Raw genomic sequence first — 22452 nt, forward strand, 5'->3', positions numbered from 1 at the left:
TCTCATTAACAACACAATGATGATATGTGAATACTCAACACCCAGATTCAACAACAGACTATGATGAAATGTGAAAGTGTTCTATGCCAAGATTCAACAAGACACTATGATCAAATGTGAAAGAGTTCTATGCCCAGATTCAACAAGACACTATGATGAAATGTGAAAGTGTTCTATGCCCAGATTCAACAAGACACTATGATGAAATGTGAAAGAGTTCAATGCCCAGATTCAACAAGACACTATGATGAAAAGTGAAAGTGTTCTATGCCCAGATTCAACAAGACACTATGATGAAATGTGAAAGTGTTCAATGCCCAGATTCAACAAGACACTATGATGAAATGTGAAAGTGTTCAATGCCAAGATTCAACAACACACTATGATGAAATGTGAAAGTGTTCAATGCCCAGATTCAACAAGACACTATGATGAAATGTGAAAGTGTTCAATGCCCAGATTCAACAAGACACTATGATGAAATGTGAAAGTGTTCTATGCCCAGATTCAACAAGACACTATGATGAAATGTGAAAGTGTTCAATGCCCAGATTCAACAAGACACTATGATGAAATGTGAAAGTGTTCAATGCCCAGATTCAACAAGACACTATGATGAAATGTGAAAGTGTTCAATGCCCAGATTCAACAAGACACTATGATGAAATGTGAAAGTGTTCTATGCCCAGATTCAACAACACACGGATGGACATTAAAATGGCTGTAGAGTTAGGCTAAGCTACAAACAATGGTGTTAATCTCACCCTGGTGTCAGCACACTGAGTCAGCCCAAGTTCATCTATCACAGCATTCACACGGGCATCTCTCTCCATCTTTGTGGTATCCGAGGGTAACCGTAAAGCTGCAGAGAACTGGAAATTCTCTCTCACTGTCAGAGTTCCCATGACGACATCATCCTAAATTTGAATTGTAAAGCTAAGTAAGATAGCATGATCTGTATACTAGGGGTGTCACGATACACCAATCTCACGATACGATACGTATCACGATTTTAAGGTCACGATACGATACGTATCGCGATACATAATTATCGCGCCTTTTCATAGCATTACCTTACCGGCAACGTACGCGCTCGCTGATTGGTCCATCAAAATAGTCTAGCCAATCACAAAAGCTGTTAGTTTCCAACTTATTTTTTAAGTAAAGCTAGCTACATCTATTTATCGGAGCCATCTGGTATAATTTTACTATCAAGACTTTGACAGAGATGGATATAGCATAAAAATTTGAATTGATAAAGTTTTAAAATAGGAATCGATACACGCAAGCATGTATCGCGTATCGTATCGTCAGTAAAAATGTATCGATGTATCGATACATTCGCGTATCGCAACACCCCTACTGTATACACAGCAATACTTGATTAAAATTTTGACACCGTTCACTATTTATTACGAGGGAGAGGTGCAATGAGAGGAACAGCAAGGTACGGAGAAAGGATGGAGACAGCACAGCACAGGTAAATGATTCAATAACTTTGTCGGCACTTGTACACGTGCTCCGTGTACAATTGGCTGTTCCTCCCTTTGCAGTCCTCCCTCGTAACAAATAGTGAATCGTGTCCAAATTTTAATGATAGTTAGGTCACATGCAACGTAAAACACAACTTTGCAGATTCTGATACCTTTCCGTATGGACTTACCGAAACAAATCATCAAAAATGCAAATTCAACTTATAAAGTTGAAAAATAACGCGATGAAAAAACCCGCGCGAAATCGGAGTTCAAATGATTCACTAATTTTCCCCCAGCGCTTGGGGGAAAAGTGGTTTCAACAGCTGGGCTGCGCTCATAGCACATGCGCAGTGAAATAGGGTCGCGCAGCTTGGAAGCGGGTTGTCCGGTGAATACTCGGTGAAGGCTTTGGTGTGAGCTATTTTTCTAATGTTTTGTTGATATTTCACAGGCGCGAGCTTTTTATATGTTATGACAGTAGATTACCGATTTAACTGTTTATATAATTTCATTTGTCTATTTCACCATACGTTCTTCTTACTGAGTCACTTTCTCAGTTTGATACTTAAAAGCAATGTCATTATTTAGCGTTGACAGAATTTCTAACTGTAATATAGATATGTCGTTGTCACAGACAAAACTCAATGTCTGTTTTATTTACACCTGCCTGTCTGCTAATGACAATTTTCAATACTCAACTTCGATCACTGACCAAATGTTTTGAACTTAACAAAAATGAGGCTATTTCCATAAACAAAACGCAATGGTTTATATATGGTCTCACACACAATGTAATTACACAGACAGGTGAGGGAATACTTGTACACATGAATGTTAATGTCTGTTGATTGCAAAATGTTTACAAAAATGAGTGCATTTACAAAACCCGCGTCTGACTGGGTTCACACAATCCGGAGGGCATCTGCAAATGAACCTTGAAACTTTGAGTGCACACCCACTGCTCTGACCGTATCCCGCTGCTGCTTCGCTTTGAAAGTAAACAAGTACAAAATATTGCACTTTTGATTTGCGATTGTACGCTTATAATTTTGCTTATATGTTTTTCCATAATCAGCAGTGTATATTATATGTCATGAATAAGCGATAATTGTGTTTTAATTATGTTTGATTTTGGGGTTGCATGTGACCTTTAAACAACTCTTTTATTTATAGGACATAAATTCTGCAAAAAAATCACAAAATCTATATATAGATTATGATAAGTGAGGTATGACATGTGACCCTTATTTTGAGTTAGATTGCAATTCATCAGTCGATTTTGAGCCAAACGGACTATATGTAGGATATATAAGGAGGTATTCCCTGACCCTTATACTGACATGCTTCATAAGCCGTCCTAGTAGGATAGATAGGGAGGCATTCCCTGACCCTTGTACTCACATGCTTCATAAGCCGTCAAAGTAGGTTAGGTAGCGAGGTATTCCCTGACCCTTGTACTGGCATGCTTCATAGGCCGTCCTAGTAGGATAGATAGGGAGGCATTCCCTGACCCTTGTACTCACATGCTTCATAAGCCGTCCTAGTAGGATAGATAGGGAGGCATTCCCTGACCCTTGTACTCACATGCTTCATAAGCCGTCAAAGTAGGTTAGGTAGCGAGGTATTCCCTGACCCTTGTACTGGCATGCTTTATAAGCCGTCACAGTAGGTTAGGTAGGGAGGTATTCCCTGACCCTTGTACTGACATGCTTCATAAGCCGTCCTAGTAGGATAGATAGGGAGGTATTCCCTGACCCTTGTACTCACATGCTTCATAAGCCGTCAAAGTAGGTTAGGTAGCGAGGTATTCCCTGACCCTTGTACTGACATGCTTCATAAGTCGTCCTAGTAGGATAGATAGGGAGGTATTCCCTGACCCTTGTACTCACATGCTTCATAAGCTGTCACAGTAGGTTAGGTAGCGAGGTATTCCCTGACCCTTGTACTGACATGCTTCATAAGCCGTCACAGTAGGTTATATAGGGAGGTATTCCCTGACAGTTATACTGACATGCTTTATAAGCCGCCACAGTAGGTTAGATAGGGAGGTATTCCCTGACCCTTGTACTCACATGCTTCATAAGCCGTCAAAGTAGGTTAGGTAGCGAGGTATTCCCTGACCCTTGTACTGGCATGCTTTATAAGCCGTCACAGTAGGTTAGATAGGGAGGTATTCCCTCACCCTTGTACTCACATGCTTCATAAGCCATCAAAGTAGGTTAGGTAGCGAGGTATTCCCTGACCCTTGTACTGGCATGCTTTATAAGCCGTCACAGTAGGTTAGATAGGGAGGTATTCCCTCACCCTTGTACTGACATGCTTCGTAAGTCGTCACGGTAGGTTAGATAGGGAGGTATTCCCTGACACTTATACTGACATGCTTCATAAGCCGTCACAGTAGGTTAGATAGGGAGGCATTCCCTGACCCTTGTACTGACATGCTTCATAAGCCGTCACGGTAGGTTAGATAGGGAGGTATTCCCTCACCCTTGTACTGGCATGCTTCATAAGTCGTCACGGTAGGTTAGATAGGGAGGTATTCCCTCACCCTTGTACTGACATGCTTCATAAGTCGTCACGGTAGGTTAGATAGGGAGGCATTCCCTGACCCTTGTACTGACATGCTTCATAAGTCGTCACGGTAGGTTAGACAGGGAGGTATTCCCTCACCCTTGTACTGACATGCTTCATAAGTCGTCACGGTAGGTTAGACAGGGAGGTATTCCCTCACCCTTGTACTGGCATGCTTCATAAGTCGTCACGGTAGGTTAGATAGGGAGGTATTCCCTGACCCTTGTACTGAAATGCTTCACAAGCCGTCACAGTAGGTTAGATAGGGAGGTATTTCCTGATCCTTGTACTGAAATGCTTCACAAGCCGTCACAGTAGGTTAGATAGGGAGGTATTCCCTGACAGTTATACTGACATGCTTCATAAGCCGTCACAGTAGGTTAGACAGGGAGGTATTCCCTGACACTTATACTGACATGCTTCATAAGCCGTCACAGTAGGTTAGATAGGGAGGTATTCCCTGACCCTTGTACTGACATGCTTCATAAGCCGTCACAGTAGGTTAGATAGGGAGGTATTTCCTGATCCTTGTACTGAAATGCTTCACAAGCCGTCACAGTAGGTTAGATAGGGAGGTATTCCCTGACAGTTATACTGACATGCTTCATAAGCCGTCACAGTAGGTTAGACAGGGAGGTATTCCCTGACACTTATACTGACATGCTTCATAAGCCGTCACAGTAGGTTAGATAGGGAGGTATTCCCTGACCCTTGTACTGACATGCTTCATAAGTCGTCACGGTAGGTTAGACAGGGAGGTATTCCCTCACCCTTGTACTGACATGCTTCGTAAGTCGTCACGGTAGGTTAGATAGGGAGGTATTCCCTGACCCTTGTACTGACATGCTTCATAAGTCGCCACGTAGGTTAGATAGGGAGGTATTCCCCTGACACTTGTACTGACATGCTTCACAAGCCGTCACAGTAGGTTAGATAGGGAGGTATTCCCTGACAGTTATACTGACATGCTTCATAAGCCGTCACAGTAGGTTAGATAGGGAGGTATTCCCTGATCCTTGTACTGACATGCTTCATAAGCCATCACGGTAGGTTAGATAGGGAGGTAGTCCCTGACAGTTATACTGACATGCTTCATAAGTCGTCACAGTAGGTTAGATAGGGAGGTAGTCCCTGACAGTTATACTGACATGCTTCATAAGCCGTCATAGTAGGTTAGATAGGGAGGTAGTCCCTGACACTTGTACTGACATGCTTCATAAGTCGTCACAGTAGGTTAGATAGGGAGGTATTCCCTGATCCTTGTACTGACATGCTTCATAAGCCGTCACGGTAGGTTAGATAGGGAGGTAGTCCCTGACAGTTATACTGACATGCTTCATAAGTCGTCACAGTAGGTTAGATAGGGAGGTAGTCCCTGACAGTTATACTGACATGCTTCATAAGCCGTCACAGTAGGTTAGATAGGGAGGTATTCCCTGACAGTTATACTGACATGCTTTATAAGCCGTCACAGTAGGTTAGATAGGGAGGTATTCCCTGACCCTTGTACTGACATGCTTCATAAGTCGTCAAGGTAGGTTAGATAGGGAGGCATTCCCTCACCCTTGTACTGACATGCTTCATAAGTCGTCACGGTAGGTTAGATAGGGAGGTATTCCCTCACCCTTGTACTGGCATGCTTCATAAGTCGTCACGGTAGGTTAGATAGGGAGGCATTCCCTCACCCTTGTACTGGCATGCTTCATAAGTCGTCACGGTAGGTTAGATAGGGAGGTATTCCCTGACCCTTGTACTGAAATGCTTCACAAGCCAGCAGTAGGTTAGATAGGGAGGTATTTCCTGATCCTTGTACTGAAATGCTTCACAAGCCGTCACAGTAGGTTAGATAGGGAGGTATTCCCTGACAGTTATACTGACATGCTTCATAAGCCATCACAGTAGGTTAGACAGGGAGGTATTCCCTGACACTTATACTGACATGCTTCATAAGCCGTCACAGTAGGTTAGATAGGGAGGTATTCCCTGACCCTTGTACTGACATGCTTCACAAGCCGTCACAGTAGGTTAGATAGGGAGGTATTTCCTGATCCTTGTACTGAAATGCTTCACAAGCCGTCACAGTAGGTTAGATAGGGAGGTATTCCCTGACAGTTATACTGACATGCTTCATAAGCCGTCACAGTAGGTTAGACAGGGAGGTATTCCCTGACACTTATACTGACATGCTTCATAAGCCGTCACAGTAGGTTAGATAGGGAGGTATTCCCTGACCCTTGTACTGACATGCTTCATAAGTCGTCACGGTAGGTTAGACAGGGAGGTATTCCCTCACCCTTGTACTGACATGCTTCGTAAGTCGTCACGGTAGGTTAGATAGGGAGGTATTCCCTGACCCTTGCACTGACATGCTTCATAAGTCGTCACGGTAGGTTAGATAGGGAGGTATTCCCTGACACTTGTACTGACATGCTTCACAAGCCGTCACAGTAGGTTAGATAGGGAGGTATTCCCTGATCCTTGTACTGACATGCTTCATAAGCCGTCACGGTAGGTTAGATAGGGAGGTAGTCCCTGACAGTTATACTGACATGCTTCATAAGTCGTCACAGTAGGTTAGATAGGGAGGTATTCCCTGACAGTTATACTGACATGCTTCATAAGTCGTCACGGTAGGTTAGATAGGGAGGTATTCCCTGACACTTATACTGACATGCTTCATAAGTCGATCCACGGTAGGTTAGATAGGGAGGTATTCCCTGACACTTATACTGACATGCTTCATAAGTCGCCACGTAGGTTAGATAGGGAGGTATTCCCCGACAGTTATACTCGACATGCTTCGTAAGTCGCCAATGTAGGTTAGATAGGGAGGTATTCCCTGACACTTATACTGACATGCTTCATAAGTCGTCACGGTAGGTTAGATAGGGAGGTATTCCCTGACAGTTATACTGACATGCTTCATAAGTCGTCACGGTAGGTTAGATAGGGAGGTAGTCCCTGACACTTGTACTGACATGCTTCATAAGTCGTCACGGTAGGTTAGATAGGGAGGTATTCCCTGACAGTTATACTGACATGCTTCATAAGTCGTCACGGTAGGTTATATAGGGAGGTATTCCCTGACACTTGTACTGACATGCTTCATAAGTCGTCACGGTAGGTTAGATAGGGAGGTATTCCCTGACAGTTATACTGACATGCTTCATAAGCCGTCACAGTAGGTTAGATAGGGAGGTATTCCCTGACCCTTGTACTGACATGCTTCATAAGTCGTCACAGTAGGTTAGATAGGGAGGTATTCCCTGACACTTGTACTGACATGCTTCATAAGTCGTCACGGTAGGTTAGATAGGGAGGTATTCCCTGACCCTTGTACTGACATGCTTCATAAGTCGTCATAGTAGGTTAGATAGGGAGGTATTCCCTGACCCTTGTACTGACATGCTTCATAAGTCGCCATAGTAGGTTAGATAGGGAGGTATTCCCTGACCCTTGTACTGACATGCTTCATAAGTCGTCACAGTAGGTTAGATAGGGAGGTATTCCCTGACCCTTGTACTGACATGCTTCATAAGTCGTCATGGTAGGTTAGATAGGGAGGTATTCCCTGACACTTATACTGACATGCTTCAAGTCGTCATAGTAGGTTAGATAGGAGGTATTCCCTGACCCTTGTACTGACATGCTTCATAAGTCGTCCACGGTAGGTTAGATAGGAGGTATTCCCTGACCCTTGTACTGACATGCTTCATAAGTCGTCACAGTAGGTTAGATAGGGAGGTACTTCCTGATCCTTGTACTGACATGCTTCATAAGTCGTCACAGTAGGTTAGATAGGGAGGTATTCCCTGACCCTTGTACTGACATGCTTCATAAGTCGTCACGGTAGGTTAGATAGGAGGTATTCCTGACCCTTGTTCTGACATGCTTCATAAGTCGTCACAGTAGGTTAGATAGGGAGGTATTCCCTGACCCTTGTACTGACATGCTTCACAAGTCGTCACAGTAGGTTAGATAGGGAGGTATTCCCTGACCCTTGCACTGACATGCTTCATAAGTCGTCACAGTAGGTTAGATAGGGAGGTATTCCCTGACCCTTGTACTGACATGCTTCATAAGTCGTCATAGTAGGTTAGATAGGGAGGTATTTCCTGACCCTTGTACTGACATGCTTCATAAGTCGTCACAGTAGGTTAGATAGGGAGGTATTCCCTGACCCTTGTACTGACATGCTTCATAAGTCGTCACAGTAGGTTAGATAGGGAGGTATTTCCTGATCCTTGTACTGACATGCTTCATAAGTCATAATAGTGGGTCAGATAGGAGGTAGTTCCTGACCCTTGTACTGACATGCTTCATAAGTCGTCACAGTAGGTTAGATAGGAGGTATTCCCTGACCCTTGTACTGACATGCTTCATAAGTCGTCATAGTAGGTTAGATAGGAGGTATTTCCTGACCCTTGTACTGACATGCTTCATAAGTCGTCATGGTAGGTTAGATAGGGAGGTATTCCCTGACCCTTGTACTGACATGCTTCATAAGTCGCCACAGTAGGTTAGATAGGAGGTATTCCTGACCCTTGTACTGACATGCTTCATAAGTCGTCATAGTAGGTTAGATAGGGAGGTATTCCCTGACACTTGTACTGACATGCTTCATAAGTCGTCATAGTAGGTTAGATAGGGAGGTATTCCCTGACCCCTTGTACTGACATGCTTCATAAGCCATCATAGTAGGTCAGATAGGGAGGTATTTCCTGACCCTTGTACTGACATGCTTCATAAGTCAGCCATCACAGTAGGTTAGATAGGGAGGTATTCCCTGACCCTTGTACTGACATGCTTCATAAGCCGCCGCCATAGAAGGTTAGATAGGGAGGTATTCCCTGACCCTTGTACTGACATGCTTCATAAGCCGTCACAGTAGGTTAGATAGGAGGTATTCCCTGACCCTTGTACTGACATGCTTCATAAGTCGCCATAGTAGGTTAGATAGGGAGGTATTCCCTGACCCTTGTACTGACATGCTTCATAAGTCGTCACAGTAGGTTAGATAGGGAGGTATTCCCTGACCCTTGTACTGACATGCTTCATAAGTCGTCACAGTAGGTTAGATAGGGAGGTATTCCTGACCCTTGTACTGACATGCTTCATAAGTCGTCATAGTAGGTTAGATAGGAGGTATTTCCTGACCCTTGTACTGACATGCTTCATAAGCCGTCACAGTAGGGTTAGATAGGGAGGTATTCCCTGACCCTTGTACTGACATGCTTCATAAGTCGTCATAGTAGGTTAGATAGGGAGGTATTCCCTGACCCTTGTACTGACATGCTTCATAAGTCGTCACAGTAGGTTAGACAGGGAGGTATTCCCTGACCCTTGTACTGACATGCTTCATAAGTCGTCACAGTAGGTTAGATAGGGAGGTATTCCCTGACCCTTGTACTGACATGCTTCATAAGTCGTCACAGTAGGTTAGATAGGGAGGTATTCCCTGACCCTTGTACTGACATGCTTCATAAGTCGTCACGGTAGGTCAGACAGGGAGGTATTCCCTGACACTTATACTGACATGCTTCATAAGCCGACACGGTAGGTTAGATAGGGAGGTATTCCCTGACCCTTGTACTGACATGCTTCATAAGTCGTCACGGTAGGTTAGATAGGGAGGTATTTCCTGATCCTTGTACTGACATGCTTCATAAGCCATAATAGTGGGTCAGACAGGGAGGTAGTTCCTGACCCTTGTACTGACATGCTTCATAAGCCGTCACAGTAGGTTAGACAGGGAGGTATTCCCTCACTGATACTGACTTGTACTCGACATAGAAGGTTATATAGGGAGGTATTCCGACCCTATCATACTGACATGCTTCATAAGTCGCCATGGTAGGTATAGAGGTATTCCTGACCCTTGTACTGACATGCTTGACAGCCGTCACAGTAGGTTAGATAGGGAGGTATTCCCTGACGCTTGTACTGACATGCTTCATAAGTCGTCACAGTAGGTTAGATAGGGAGGTATTCCCTGACCCTTGTACTGACATGCTTCATAAGCCGTCATAGAAGGTTAGATAGGGAGGTATTCCCTGACCCTTGTACTGACATGCTTCATAAGCCATAATAGTGGGTCAGACAGGGAGGTAGTTCCTGACCCTTGTACTGACATGCTTCATAAGCCGTCACAGTAGGTTAGACAGGAGGTATTCCCTGACCTTGTACTGACATGCTTCATAAGCCCGCCATAGAAGGTTAGATAGGAGGTAGTCCCTGACCCTTGTACTGACATGCTTCACAAGTCGTCACAGTAGGTTAGATAGGGAGGTATTCCCTGACCCTTGTACTGACATGCTTCATAAGTCGTCACGGTAGGTTAGATAGGGAGGTATTCCCTGACACTTATACTGACATGCTTCATAAGCCGTTACAGTAGGTTAGATAGGGAGGTATTCCCTGACCCTTGTACTGACATGCTTGACAGCCGTCACAGTAGGTTAGATAGGGAGGTATTCCCTGACCCTTGTACTGACATGCTTCATAAGTCGTCACAGTAGGTTAGACAGGGAGGTATTCCCTGACCCTTGTACTGACATGCTTCATAAGCCGTCACAGTAGGTTAGACAGAGAGGTATTCCCTGACACTTGTACTGACATGCTTCATAAGCCGTCATAGTAGGTTAGATAGGGAGGTATTCCCTGACCCTTGTACTGACATGCTTCATAAGTCGTCACAGTAGGTTAGATAGGGAGGTATTCCCTGACCCTTGTACTGACATGCTTCATAAGTCGTCATAGTAGGTTAGATAGGGAGGTATTCCCTGACCCTTGTACTGACATGCTTCATAAGTCGTCACGGTAGGTTAGATAGGGAGGTATTTCCTGATCCTTGTACTGACATGCTTCATAAGCCATAATAGTGGGTCAGACAGGGAGGTAGTTCCTGACCCTTGTACTGACATGCTTCATAAGCCGTCACAGTAGGTGAGACAGGGAGGTATTCCCTGACACTTATACTGACATGCTTCATAAGCCGTCATAGAAGGTTATATAGGGAGGTATTCCCTGACCCTTGTACTGACATGCTTCATAAGTCGTCATGGTAGGTTATATAGGGAGGTATTCCCTGACCCTTGTACTGACATGCTTGACAGCCGTCACAGTAGGTTAGATAGGGAGGTATTCCCTGACGCTTGTACTGACATGCTTCATAAGTCGTCACGGTAGGTTAGATAGGGAGGTATTCCCTGACACTTATACTGACATGCTTCATAAGCCGTCATAGAAGGTTATATAGGGAGGTAGTCCCTGACCCTTGTACTGACATGCTTCATAAGCCATAATAGTGGGTCAGACAGGGAGGTAGTTCCTGACCCTTGTACTGACATGCTTCATAAGCCGTCACAGTAGGTTAGATAGGGAGGTATTCCCTGACCCTTGTACTGACATGCTTCATAAGCCGTCATAGTAGGTTAGATAGGGAGGTATTCCCTGACCCTTGTACTGACATGCTTCATAAGTCGTCACAGTAGGTTAGATAGGGAGGTATTCCCTGACCCTTGTACTGACATGCTTCATAAGTCCGTCACAGTAGGTTAGATAGGGAGGTATTCCCTGACCCTTGTACTGACATGCTTCATAAGTCGTCACAGTAGGTTAGATAGGGAGGTATTCCCTGACCCTTGTACTGACATGCTTCATAAGTCGTCACGGTAGGTTAGATAGGGAGGTATTCCCTGACCCTTGTACTGACATGCTTCATAAGCCGTCATGGTAGGTTAGATAGGGAGGTATTCCCTGACCCTTGTACTGACATGCTTCATAAGTCGTCACGGTAGGTTAGATAGGGAGGTATTCCCTGACCCTTGTACTGACATGCTTCATAAGTCGTCATAGTAGGTTAGATAGGGAGGTATTCCCTGACCCTTGTACTGACATGCTTCATAAGTCGTCACAGTAGGTTAGATAGGGAGGTATTCCCTGACCCTTGTACTGACATGCTTCATAAGTCGTCACAGTAGGTTAGATAGGGAGGTATTCCCTGACCCTTGTACTGACATGCTTCATAAGTCGTCACAGTAGGTTAGATAGGGAGGTATTCCCTGACCCTTGTACTGACATGCTTCATAAGTCGTCATAGTAGGTCAGATAGGGAGGTATTCCCTGACCCTTGTACTGACATGCTTCATAAGTCGTCACAGTAGGTTAGATAGGGAGGTATTCCCTGACCCTTGTACTGACATGCTTCATAAGTCGTCACGGTAGGTTAGATAGGGAGGTATTTCCTGATCCTTGTACTGACATGCTTCATAAGTCGTCATAGTAGGTTAGATAGGGAGGTATTCCCTGACCCTTGTACTGACATGCTTCATAAGCCGTCACAGTAGGTTAGATAGGGAGGTATTCCCTGACCCTTGTACTGACATGCTTCATAAGTCGTCATAGTAGGTTAGATAGGGAGGTATTCCCTGACCCTTGTACTGACATGCTTCATAAGTCGTCACAGTAGGTTAGATAGGGAGGTATTCCCTGACCCTTGTACTGACATGCTTCATAAGTCGTCACAGTAGGTTAGATAGGGAGGTATTCCCTGACCCTTGTACTGACATGCTTCATAAGTCGTCACAGTAGGTTAGATAGGAGGTATTCCTGACCCCTTGTACTGACATGCTTCATAAGTCGTCATAGAAGGTTAGATAGGAGGTATTCCCTGACCCTTGTACTGACATGCTTCATAAGCCATAATAGTGGGTCAGGTAGGGAGGTATTCCCTGACCCTTGTACTGACATGCTTCATAAGTCGTCACAGTAGGTTAGACAGGGAGGTATTCCCTGACCCTTGTACTGACATGCTTCATAAGCCGCCATAGTAGGTTATATAGGGAGGTATTCCCTGACCCTTGTACTGACATGCTTCATAAGTCGTCACAGTAGGTTAGATAGGGAGGTATTCCCTGACCCTTGTACTGACATGCTTCATAAGTCGTCACGGTAGGTTAGATAGGGAGGTATTCCCTGACCCTTGTACTGACATGCTTCATAAGTCGTCACAGTAGGTTAGATAGGGAGGTATTCCCTGACCCTTGTACTGACATGCTTCATAAGTCGTCACAGTAGGTTAGATAGGGAGGTATTCCCTGACCCTTGTACTGACATGCTTCATAAGTCGCCACAGTAGGTTAGATAGGAGGTATTCCCTGACCCTTGTACTGACATGCTTCACATAAGTCACAGTAGGTTAGACAGAGAGGTATTCCTGATCCTTGTACTGACATGCTTCATAAGTCGTCATAGTAGGTTAGATAGGGAGGTATTCCCTGACCCTTGTACTGACATGCTTCATAAGTCGTCACGGTAGGTTAGACAGGGAGGTATTCCCTGACCCTTGTACTGACATGCTTCATAAGCCGTCATAGTAGGTTAGATAGGGAGGTATTCCCTGACACTTGTACTGACATGCTTCATAAGCCGTCACAGTAGGTTAGATAGGGAGGTATTCCCTGACAGTTATACTGACATGCTTCATAAGTCGTCACGGTAGGTTAGATAGGGAGGTATTCCCTGACAGTTATACTGACATGCTTCATAAGTCGTCACGGTAGGTTAGATAGGGAGGTAGTCCCTGACAGTTATACTGACATGCTTCATAAGTCGTCACGGTAGGTTATATAGGGAGGTATTCCCTGACACTTATACTGACATGCTTCATAAGTCGTCACAGTAGGTTAGATAGGGAGGTATTCCCTGACAGTTATACTGACATGCTTCATAAGTCGTCACGGTAGGTTAGACAGGGAGGTATTCCCTGACAGTTATACTGACATGCTTCATAAGTCGTCACGGTAGGTTAGATAGGGAGGTAGTCCCTGACAGTTATACTGACATGCTTCATAAGTCGTCACGGTAGGTTAGATAGGGAGGTATTCCCTGACCCTTGTACTGACATGCTTCATAAGTCGTCACGGTAGGTTAGACAGGGAGGTATTCCCTGACCCTTGTACTGACATGCTTCATAAGTAAGTCCTAGTAGGTTAGACAGGGAGGTATTCCCTGATCCTTGTACTGACATGCTTCATAAGCCGTCATAGTAGGTTATATAGGGAGGTATTCCCTGATCCTTGTACTGACATGCTTCATAAGCCGTCATAGTAGGTTAGACAGGGAGGTATTCCCTGACCCTTGTACTGACATGCTTCATAAGTCGTCATAGTAGGTTAGATAGGGAGGTATTTCCTGATCCTTGTACTGACATGCTTCATAAGTCGTCACAGTAGGTTAGATAGGGAGGTATTCCCTGACCCTTGTACTGACATGCTTCATAAGCCATAATAGTGGGTCAGACAGGGAGGTATTCCCTGACCCTTGCACTGACATGCTTCACAAGTCGTCAAAGTAGGTAAGATAGGGAGGTATTCCCTGACCCTTGCACTGACATGCTTCACAAGTCGTCAAAGTAGGTTAGATAGGGAGGTATTCCCTGACCCTTGTACTGACATGCTTCATAAGTCGTCACAGTAGGTTAGATAGGGAGGTATTCCCTGACCCTTGTACTGACATGCTTCATAAGCCATCATAGTAGGTCAGACAGGGAGGTATTCCCTGACCCTTGTACTGACATGCTTCATAAGTCATAATAGTGGGTTAGATAGGGAGGTATTCCCTGACCCTTGTACTGACATGCTTCACAAGTAGTCATAGTAGGTTAGATAGGGAGGTATTCCCTGACCCTTGTACTGACATGCTTCATAAGCTGTCACAGTAGGTTAGATAGGGAGGTATTCCCTTACTGGTATGCTTGACTAGCCGTCATAGCAGGTTAGATAGGGAGGTATTCCCTTACCCTTGCACTGACATGCTTCATAAGCCATCATAGAAGCAGAGCTGCAGATAACTTTTTGGGTCATTGAGTTATGTACTCGCTTGTGTTCATCTCAGTTGGGAATCCTAATTTTCCTTTGAGTAACCAAGTAAGTTGTACCCACTTCACTCAAACTCAACTGTGTATTTTGCCAATTTCCATTAGTTGTAAAAATATAATAAAGTTTAATTATTGGTTTACGTGTTTGTTATATATATTTTATCTGTAATATGAGGAACGATAAGAACGACTCCAAGTTCATGTGTTGAAATAGAACTTCTCAATATACCTCAATTATGTTATCTATCTACCGGTATGCAAGCTAGGATTTGACATTTTTGTGTGTACAAATGTAATTGTAGTATTCACAAAAATTCAAGCATACTTGTATGCAATAGACGTGATAAGAATTGGGGTTTTACATAAATATTTGCGTAATTCACACAGATACACAGCTTATCTGTACCTCTGTGGTAGGCTAGAAAGTGTGGCATTCAATGAACCATGCCCTTTCATGTGTCACAAGCCATCACAGAAAGCATGATAGGAAGGACGATATTCCATGAACCTTGTACCCGCATGTTACACAAGCCATTGTATTTGTTCAGATATATAGAGGTATCTTAGCGATAGCTTGGTGCATATCAGCCCAATCATAGCTGGTCCCCTTTAAAACCTTGGTGTAAGAAATATATGTTTACCTCCAGCATTTCGGGGAAGATAAGAACATTTTTTATTGACATAGTGGTAAGAGCTATTAATAGTTCATACATCAATACCAAGAGCTACAACAAATTGACACATGCCAGTGTTTCCTATCACGTACCCACCCCCCAGAGTACATACCTGTACAACATATCCCACCATGCATTTAAAGTTGTCAGGGGGCGGGGCACCATCCAACAGCAAGTTACCTCTCAGGCCAACCGGGTCTTTCCTGCCGGCCAGCACATCCAGCAGTCTGAAACAAACACATCTACCTGTGGCCCACATGTCATCTACCAAGTTCCCTTATCAATGTGTATATCCAACATTTCTGTCATTACATGCACACACAATCCAAAATTACAGTAATCCACAATAGATTATACAAAATAGGAATTTAGTTACTTCAGCGCAGGCATGCATATAGCTACCAGCAGCCTCCTTCACAGAGTGAGTGAGTGAGTATGGTTTTATGCCGCTTTTAGCAATATTCCAGCAATATCACGGTGGGGGGACACCAGAAATGGGCTTCACACATTGTATCCATGTGGGGAATCGAGCCCCGGGTCTTCGATGTGACAAGTGAACCATTAAGCTGCCCCATCGCCCCCCCCTCTTTCACAGAAGTTTCAGCAGGAGTATTATGTCTATACCTTACAAACCTATGGAGAAAAATGAAACACCTTACATTATATTATTAACTTATACTGGAGAAAATGACTGCTTCCACTCTCTACTGCACACAGAAGTAATGTACATGGTTTTACCTTGACTCACAAACATGGGGGCCCCAGGGACCCTCAATTATTAGTTCTAAAGGTCCTTGCAGGCAATATGAGGGCCCTGTGAAGTAAGTGTAGGGAACTATATGTTTTGATACATTCTTTAGAACCTGAAATAATTCATTGATCATATACTCTGATGGATGAAATATGCACTAACTGCTCTGAAAGAAACAACCTAACACTTAGCAGTATCATAGATGTGTTGTGGGTACAATGAATAATATCGTGTGTCCCTCTGGACTTATTGAATATTTCATCTGCGTACATTCTCAACATTTGTGCATACTGGGTCCACAGTTGAATGAATATGTCACAAAGGTGGCCCTTGTGACTTTGCGGAGACATGAATGTTCTGAAATGACACATCAAAGTAATTGGCTAAAATTGTGGTAACATATGGTAAAATTGTGTGATAATCAATATTTACACTAATTAAACACCTGCTGAATATACATTAATCAAGACCTGACATGAGCACTCACGATGACTTCCCACTTCCAGTTGGTCCAAGGATAGCATTCATGCCTGGCTTGAAGATGCCACTGAAAGACAACAGTTGCAGGACATGGTTTAGGAAATCAATTTAACTTGCACGAGAAGCATATTGACATTATAACCAACGTTAACACAAAACAAAGCTGCACCCCGATCCCGTAAATATATCAAAGTTTATACACAGATGCATAACCTAGTCTAATTAGATAAAAATCTCAGATCTCTGCCGTTTGATTTTTAATACAGAGTGTAGTTACTGTAGTTACTGTGCTTACTAATGTGGTAATGTTGTCCATGGCAACCATCATATAACCTATGGTGATTATCATTTATAATATAGAACAAACTTTATGTATAACAACTTCTTTCATTCGTGAGTGCGACGTTTCGATACAGATTCTTGTACCGTTGTCAAGCAGGAATGGAACATGAAGAAGGGGATGTATATATATACTGAATGTAACAATGTAACAAAGAAAACAACATTGGCAAGGCTGTAAGCTGATGAAGCCAGTGAGTTAGACAAAGGACAGGCGTGGAAGCCAGTGATGTACAAATAACAATGAGATGTTTATAGTAGAGTTAATGATGCACTCCTCCACCAGGCCGAGTCTACTGTATAAACTCTACTGTGGGATGGACGGGATTCTAAAATATACAATTTTAGTTTATTTCTAATTTATTAATACCACACCAATCATTCACAACATCTAAAAGTACATAAGATCGGCTTCACGTTCTGCTAGCAGAGCAATAGGCAAATTCAGTCAGTAGAGAACACTGCAGCTGCCATCAAACTCCACAATGTTCAGTGTGAAATCATTGAATGATCAAATGAATAATATTTATCACAAAAACAATTAAAAATAATGAATTCGCAATTTAACATGACGATTTCCTTTCATCATCAGATCAAGCTCATGATGCCAATCACTGATTTGTCTGGTTCAGACTTGATTTAATTTACAGACCGTAGTCATAAAGCAGGAAAATTGCTGAGTGTGGCACCTGTGAAGGATTAGAATTGATCTTGAACAGTAACCCATGCTTGTCGTAAGAGGCAACTAACTGGATCGGGTGGTCAGGCATAAAAAAAATAAATGTTGTGGTTCTGATTACCCGACCAACCCTTGAATTCTGGTGCCGACCCTAGTTTTTTAAGAGGTATGAATAAAATAAGCTTTCAGCACCAACGGACATCCGTCATTCTGATAGAGAAAGTCGACATGATGGCAGCAAGCTTGATTAAATAAACAATTACACATTGATAAATGTGTTATTATTTCGTACTTTGCTTCTAAAATATGTAAAAAAAAAGAATTCCTCCCTACCTACTCAAATTTAGTAAATTTTAAAGAGGTGTAATATCGGAACCACACTATTTTTTTTATTTGGCCTCAGGCTCGCTGACTTGGTTGACACATGTCATCGTATCCCCACTGTAGATCGATGCTCATACAGTTCATCACTGGATTCTATGATCCAGACTCGATTATTTACACTGTGTACAGACCACCGTCAACTTGAATAGTGCTGAGTGCGGCGTAAAACTAAACTCAGTCAATCAATGCTGAGTGCAGCGTTAAAAAGGAAAGAAAGAAAGAAAATCAACGACCACAGATATAGAATTACTAGAAACGTTTGCAAGCTATAGAAACGAACAAGTCTATGTTTTGTTCGGGAACTAGGGCGACAACTGATATCCAAACCAAACTTACTTTAAATCTTTTAAAATAGTCTTCGTTTGTGTTCTGCCGCAGCATGCTTTCGTCTTCACTGCTACAGAGTAGAAACAGTTATGGATGGAGATGACAGAGGACTGGATGTTCTGGGAACCGCTCAGTCTGAAGCCTGCCTCGGGGTCCAGTGTTGCACTGCCGTTGTCCGTGGTTCCATACCGTACAGACACATTCCCGTCCTCCGGTGACTTGGCAATGAGGACCTCCTTTGGAACAACAGGAGTCACATTTATCCGTGTCGTTGCCAAACCTCTTTTTGTACTATCCATTGCACCGGTCGACTGGTCGTACTGATTTCGCCAAAGGCCCTATCCTGTACTGGCAGGCCACGGGCAAGCCGATTTGGTGTGTAGGGGTGTCAACACATTATATAAAACATCACATAGTACATGTATACTGCAGTCGTAATCAATGATCAGAACGACTGTTGGGACGAGGACGCTTACAGGTAATACATACGTACACCACTAACTTAATTAAAATAACGCTAGAGTACGAATTGACATACAGGTATTAACCCAACCGGAAACACAATCGATTCGTCGAAAAAGACTATTCTTCACACAGACGGGTATATCTAAATACTGTTGGTTTCGCACGTGGCTTAGGAATCTGCAAATGTCCACCACCCACATTCCTGGCCTGCGTTACATAAATACAGTTGGGTGTGTCATAATTACATTTCGTCCAGTTACTAATGTATTTATATAGCAGATATGGGTAGTACGTTAAGTTTACAATTTATCAACTTTCTTCGGGTGGTTGCACGTGCACCTCCGAGGGAATTACGCCACTGATGCGTGATGAACACCTCGTGCGGTACGTCATGAATCTGACGGCAATAATTCCACTCTCTTTCGAGCCTTTCATCATGTTGTTATAATGTTATCCCGCATTCTATTTCACTTGCCCATCCTCCCACCTTGTGATGCCATTTAGGCCTAGTTAATAGTAACATTCCATTTTCGAAAGTGGGGTAGCCCTCAAGAACCGCTAAACCCTTGGCACCTGTGAAGATCCGGGTAAGAATTGATCTTCATTAACCCATGCTTGTAAGAGGCGACTAACGTTATCGGATGGTCAGGCTCGCTGACTTGGTTGACATGTCATCGTATCCCAATTGTGTAGATCGATGCTCATGCTGTTGATCACTGGATTGTCTGGTCCAGACTCGATTATTTACAGACCGCCGTCATATATAGCTGGAATATTGCTGAGTGCGGCGTAAAACTAAACTCACTCACTCTAAACCCTTGGTCATTATATCCACCGTTGTGCCTTTGTTATTCCTTCAGCATGACCCACCTGTCTCTGGAAGGTGGGCTCTTACTGTAATAACATGCAATAAATGCCTGGTTGAAACAGCACTATAGTTCTGATGATTGTGCCACAGTCGTGTAAAATATATGAACTTGTGCACGAGTGAATGGGAGCACGTGTGTGTGTGTTCGTGCGTGCGTGCGTGCGTGCGCGTGCTTCTCTTATTGTTAACTGATTACAGCATAAAAGTTAATTAAACAACAGGGTTCCCGTTTCCCACGTTGAACTTCCATGCCAGTAAACTGGCACTACTTTCGTGTGGTATTATATGGCTTCACGTTTGCAACTGTCAGTTAGGTCTATATTGAAAAAAGTTTTAAACGATTGAACGTATTAATTTTATGCAACGTTATGTATTTCTTTGTAAAGCGAATCAATGAGACAGGAGCAGTAATGGGGAAGGTCAATTTTCTTCTGTGGACGGATCCACTGGCTGTTGTACCCGTGTTGTACACTGATACCATAAACCCACTATCTGTCCTTACTGTTTGTACAGCGATAAACTCGACAGGTCGGATAATTCTCCAATAACGAGTCCTGCAGTGTTAGCTGGCACGCTTATATTTGTGCCCATATGATATATATTCCTGTTATTGGTTGCCGTTATTAAAGGTGAGGTGAAATTGAGTTTTACGTCGCGCTTGAGAATATTTAGCTCATGTGACGACGTGCATGCGTGTATGTGTATGTGCGGCTGCTTGTACCAGCCCAGACTTAAGCTGGTTTTATAGCTAGCCCACTGAGATACCATGCCGCAGTGAAGCATGAATACCCCCACTCAGACACATTATACTGACTCCGATTTGACTCAGTCCTTGTTGTACCCATTAATGCCGAGCGCCAGGCAGGGACCAACAAGTACCATATTTTAACGCCTTTGGTATGAAGCGGTCGGGGATCGAACCCGCGATCTTCCCGCTCTCCGGGCGGACGCTCTAACCACTACACCACGGAGGCGGTCCCGATTCTAAAGAAACAATGTGCAATTTCAGTTATTATGTAAGTATATTTTTTTACGGCGAGATTTTGTTTCGGGGACTAAATGTGAGTCAGAGTCCACAACTCCTGGTTGGTCACATTGTTAACATTGGAGACCTTCTTGTAGGAGACATGTATAATATATGTCACCTATTTCCATAAGCTCCAGAACGCCAAGCAGTCATGATCATGGTTTATGACTTCTAAAATAGAACTGACCGACTGACTGAGTTTGGTTTTACGCCGCTTTTAGCAATATTCCAGCAACATCACGGCGGGGACACCAGAAATGGGTTTCACACATTGTACCCATATGGGGATTCGAACCTGGTCTTCGGCGTGACGAGCCAACGCTTTAACCACTAGGCTACCCCCACCGCCCTCTAAAAGTAGAAGAACTTTGAGGGAAACACTAGCTATTTGGTATTCCATGGACGTCCGTTATAACGAATGGCAGCATAATGGCGTTACGTGCAAGGTGACGGTGCCATGTGCTGTTTATTACGTCGGACAACCCTCATCTGCCTGCCTCAAAATCTACCGTACTTCCTCGATTAAACGCAGGCAGTTTTCATTCAAACACTACCTATTTCCAACTACCCTGATTCGCTTTGATATCGATTCAGTTATCTTCAAATGTCCAAACACTTGTGCTATACGCGCCCAGTAGTCGCAGTACAATACGGTATATGCGATAAGACACTGCACTCAGCATTCCTCGAGACCCGGGTTTGTCATTTCTAGACTCCCCGTTCACCACAGCGGATAACCAAGGGCCGGTGTTTATTGTTTCTGGACACCACGTTCACCAGCGGATAACCAAGGGCCGGTGTTTATCGTTTCTGGACACCCCGTTCATGCCAGCGGATAATAAAAGGCCGGCGTTTATCGTTTCTATAGACACCCCCTTCACCAGCGGATAATCAACGGTCGGCGTTTATCGTTTCTAGACACCCGTTCACCAGCGGATAATCAACGGTCGGCGTTTATCGTTTCTAGACACCTGGGACACAAGCATTTAATCAAGGGTCTGATTTAATGTTTTCAGAAACCCCTCATCCCGACATTTGACATTTTTAGTGTAGTTGTTTAACGCTTTGATATAGGCTTGTGTATCCGCTCTGTTGCCTTGGTAACATTTGCTCTCGTTGGCTTCATACTTTCCCAAGTCCACTAAACAGGTGCCCGTGTAGGCATATTAACGCCTTCCCCCGTACTGTTTGTTAATCTGTCCACTGATACCGCCCCAAAAAGGTATCTTCCCAGTCTCATGACTTTAAATAGGGGCGGTACCCCGGAAACGACCAAAAATATTCTCTTTTGAGCGGGTAAAGGAAAAGGATATGATTTCAACTGGTTATTGTCCTAGCTGCAGAGCGGTGTCTTTTCTTACCGGCGGCGGCTATTGATGTGACCCCTGTTTTCCATCAAGCATGACGTTGAACTATACTGGGGGTTGTACATTGTGTCGCCGTTCGAGCCAAGTTGAGGCCGCACTAGTTGTTTCAGAAGATATTAATATACATAAGACTAAATATTTAATCTCCATCAGTTGAGGGTAGGTC

General features: G+C 43.7%; 1 protein-coding gene across 2 annotated transcripts in view; it reads right to left on the reverse strand.

Moving 5' to 3' along the window:
* Positions 1 to 18874, reverse strand: part of LOC124288870 (broad substrate specificity ATP-binding cassette transporter ABCG2-like) — a 59322-nt gene extending 40448 nt beyond the window's left edge. For both annotated transcript variants that reach the window (XM_046725441.1, XM_046725440.1), the window contains exons 1-4: positions 18569 to 18874; positions 16838 to 16897; positions 15712 to 15826; positions 765 to 917 (exon numbers count right to left, since the gene is read on the reverse strand). In XM_046725441.1, the coding sequence (XP_046581397.1) occupies positions 765 to 917; positions 15712 to 15826; positions 16838 to 16897; positions 18569 to 18858 (618 nt within the window). In that variant the 5' untranslated portion in view covers positions 18859 to 18874. The remainder of the gene's footprint in view (positions 1 to 764; positions 918 to 15711; positions 15827 to 16837; positions 16898 to 18568) is intronic.
* Positions 18875 to 22452: the final 3578 nt, after the last annotated feature.

This window comes from Haliotis rubra, unplaced genomic scaffold (genome assembly GCF_003918875.1).
Source record: "Haliotis rubra isolate DU_JTF1 unplaced genomic scaffold, ASM391887v1 Scf428, whole genome shotgun sequence".
In the NCBI taxonomy this organism is placed as follows: Eukaryota; Metazoa; Mollusca; class Gastropoda; order Lepetellida; family Haliotidae; genus Haliotis; species Haliotis rubra.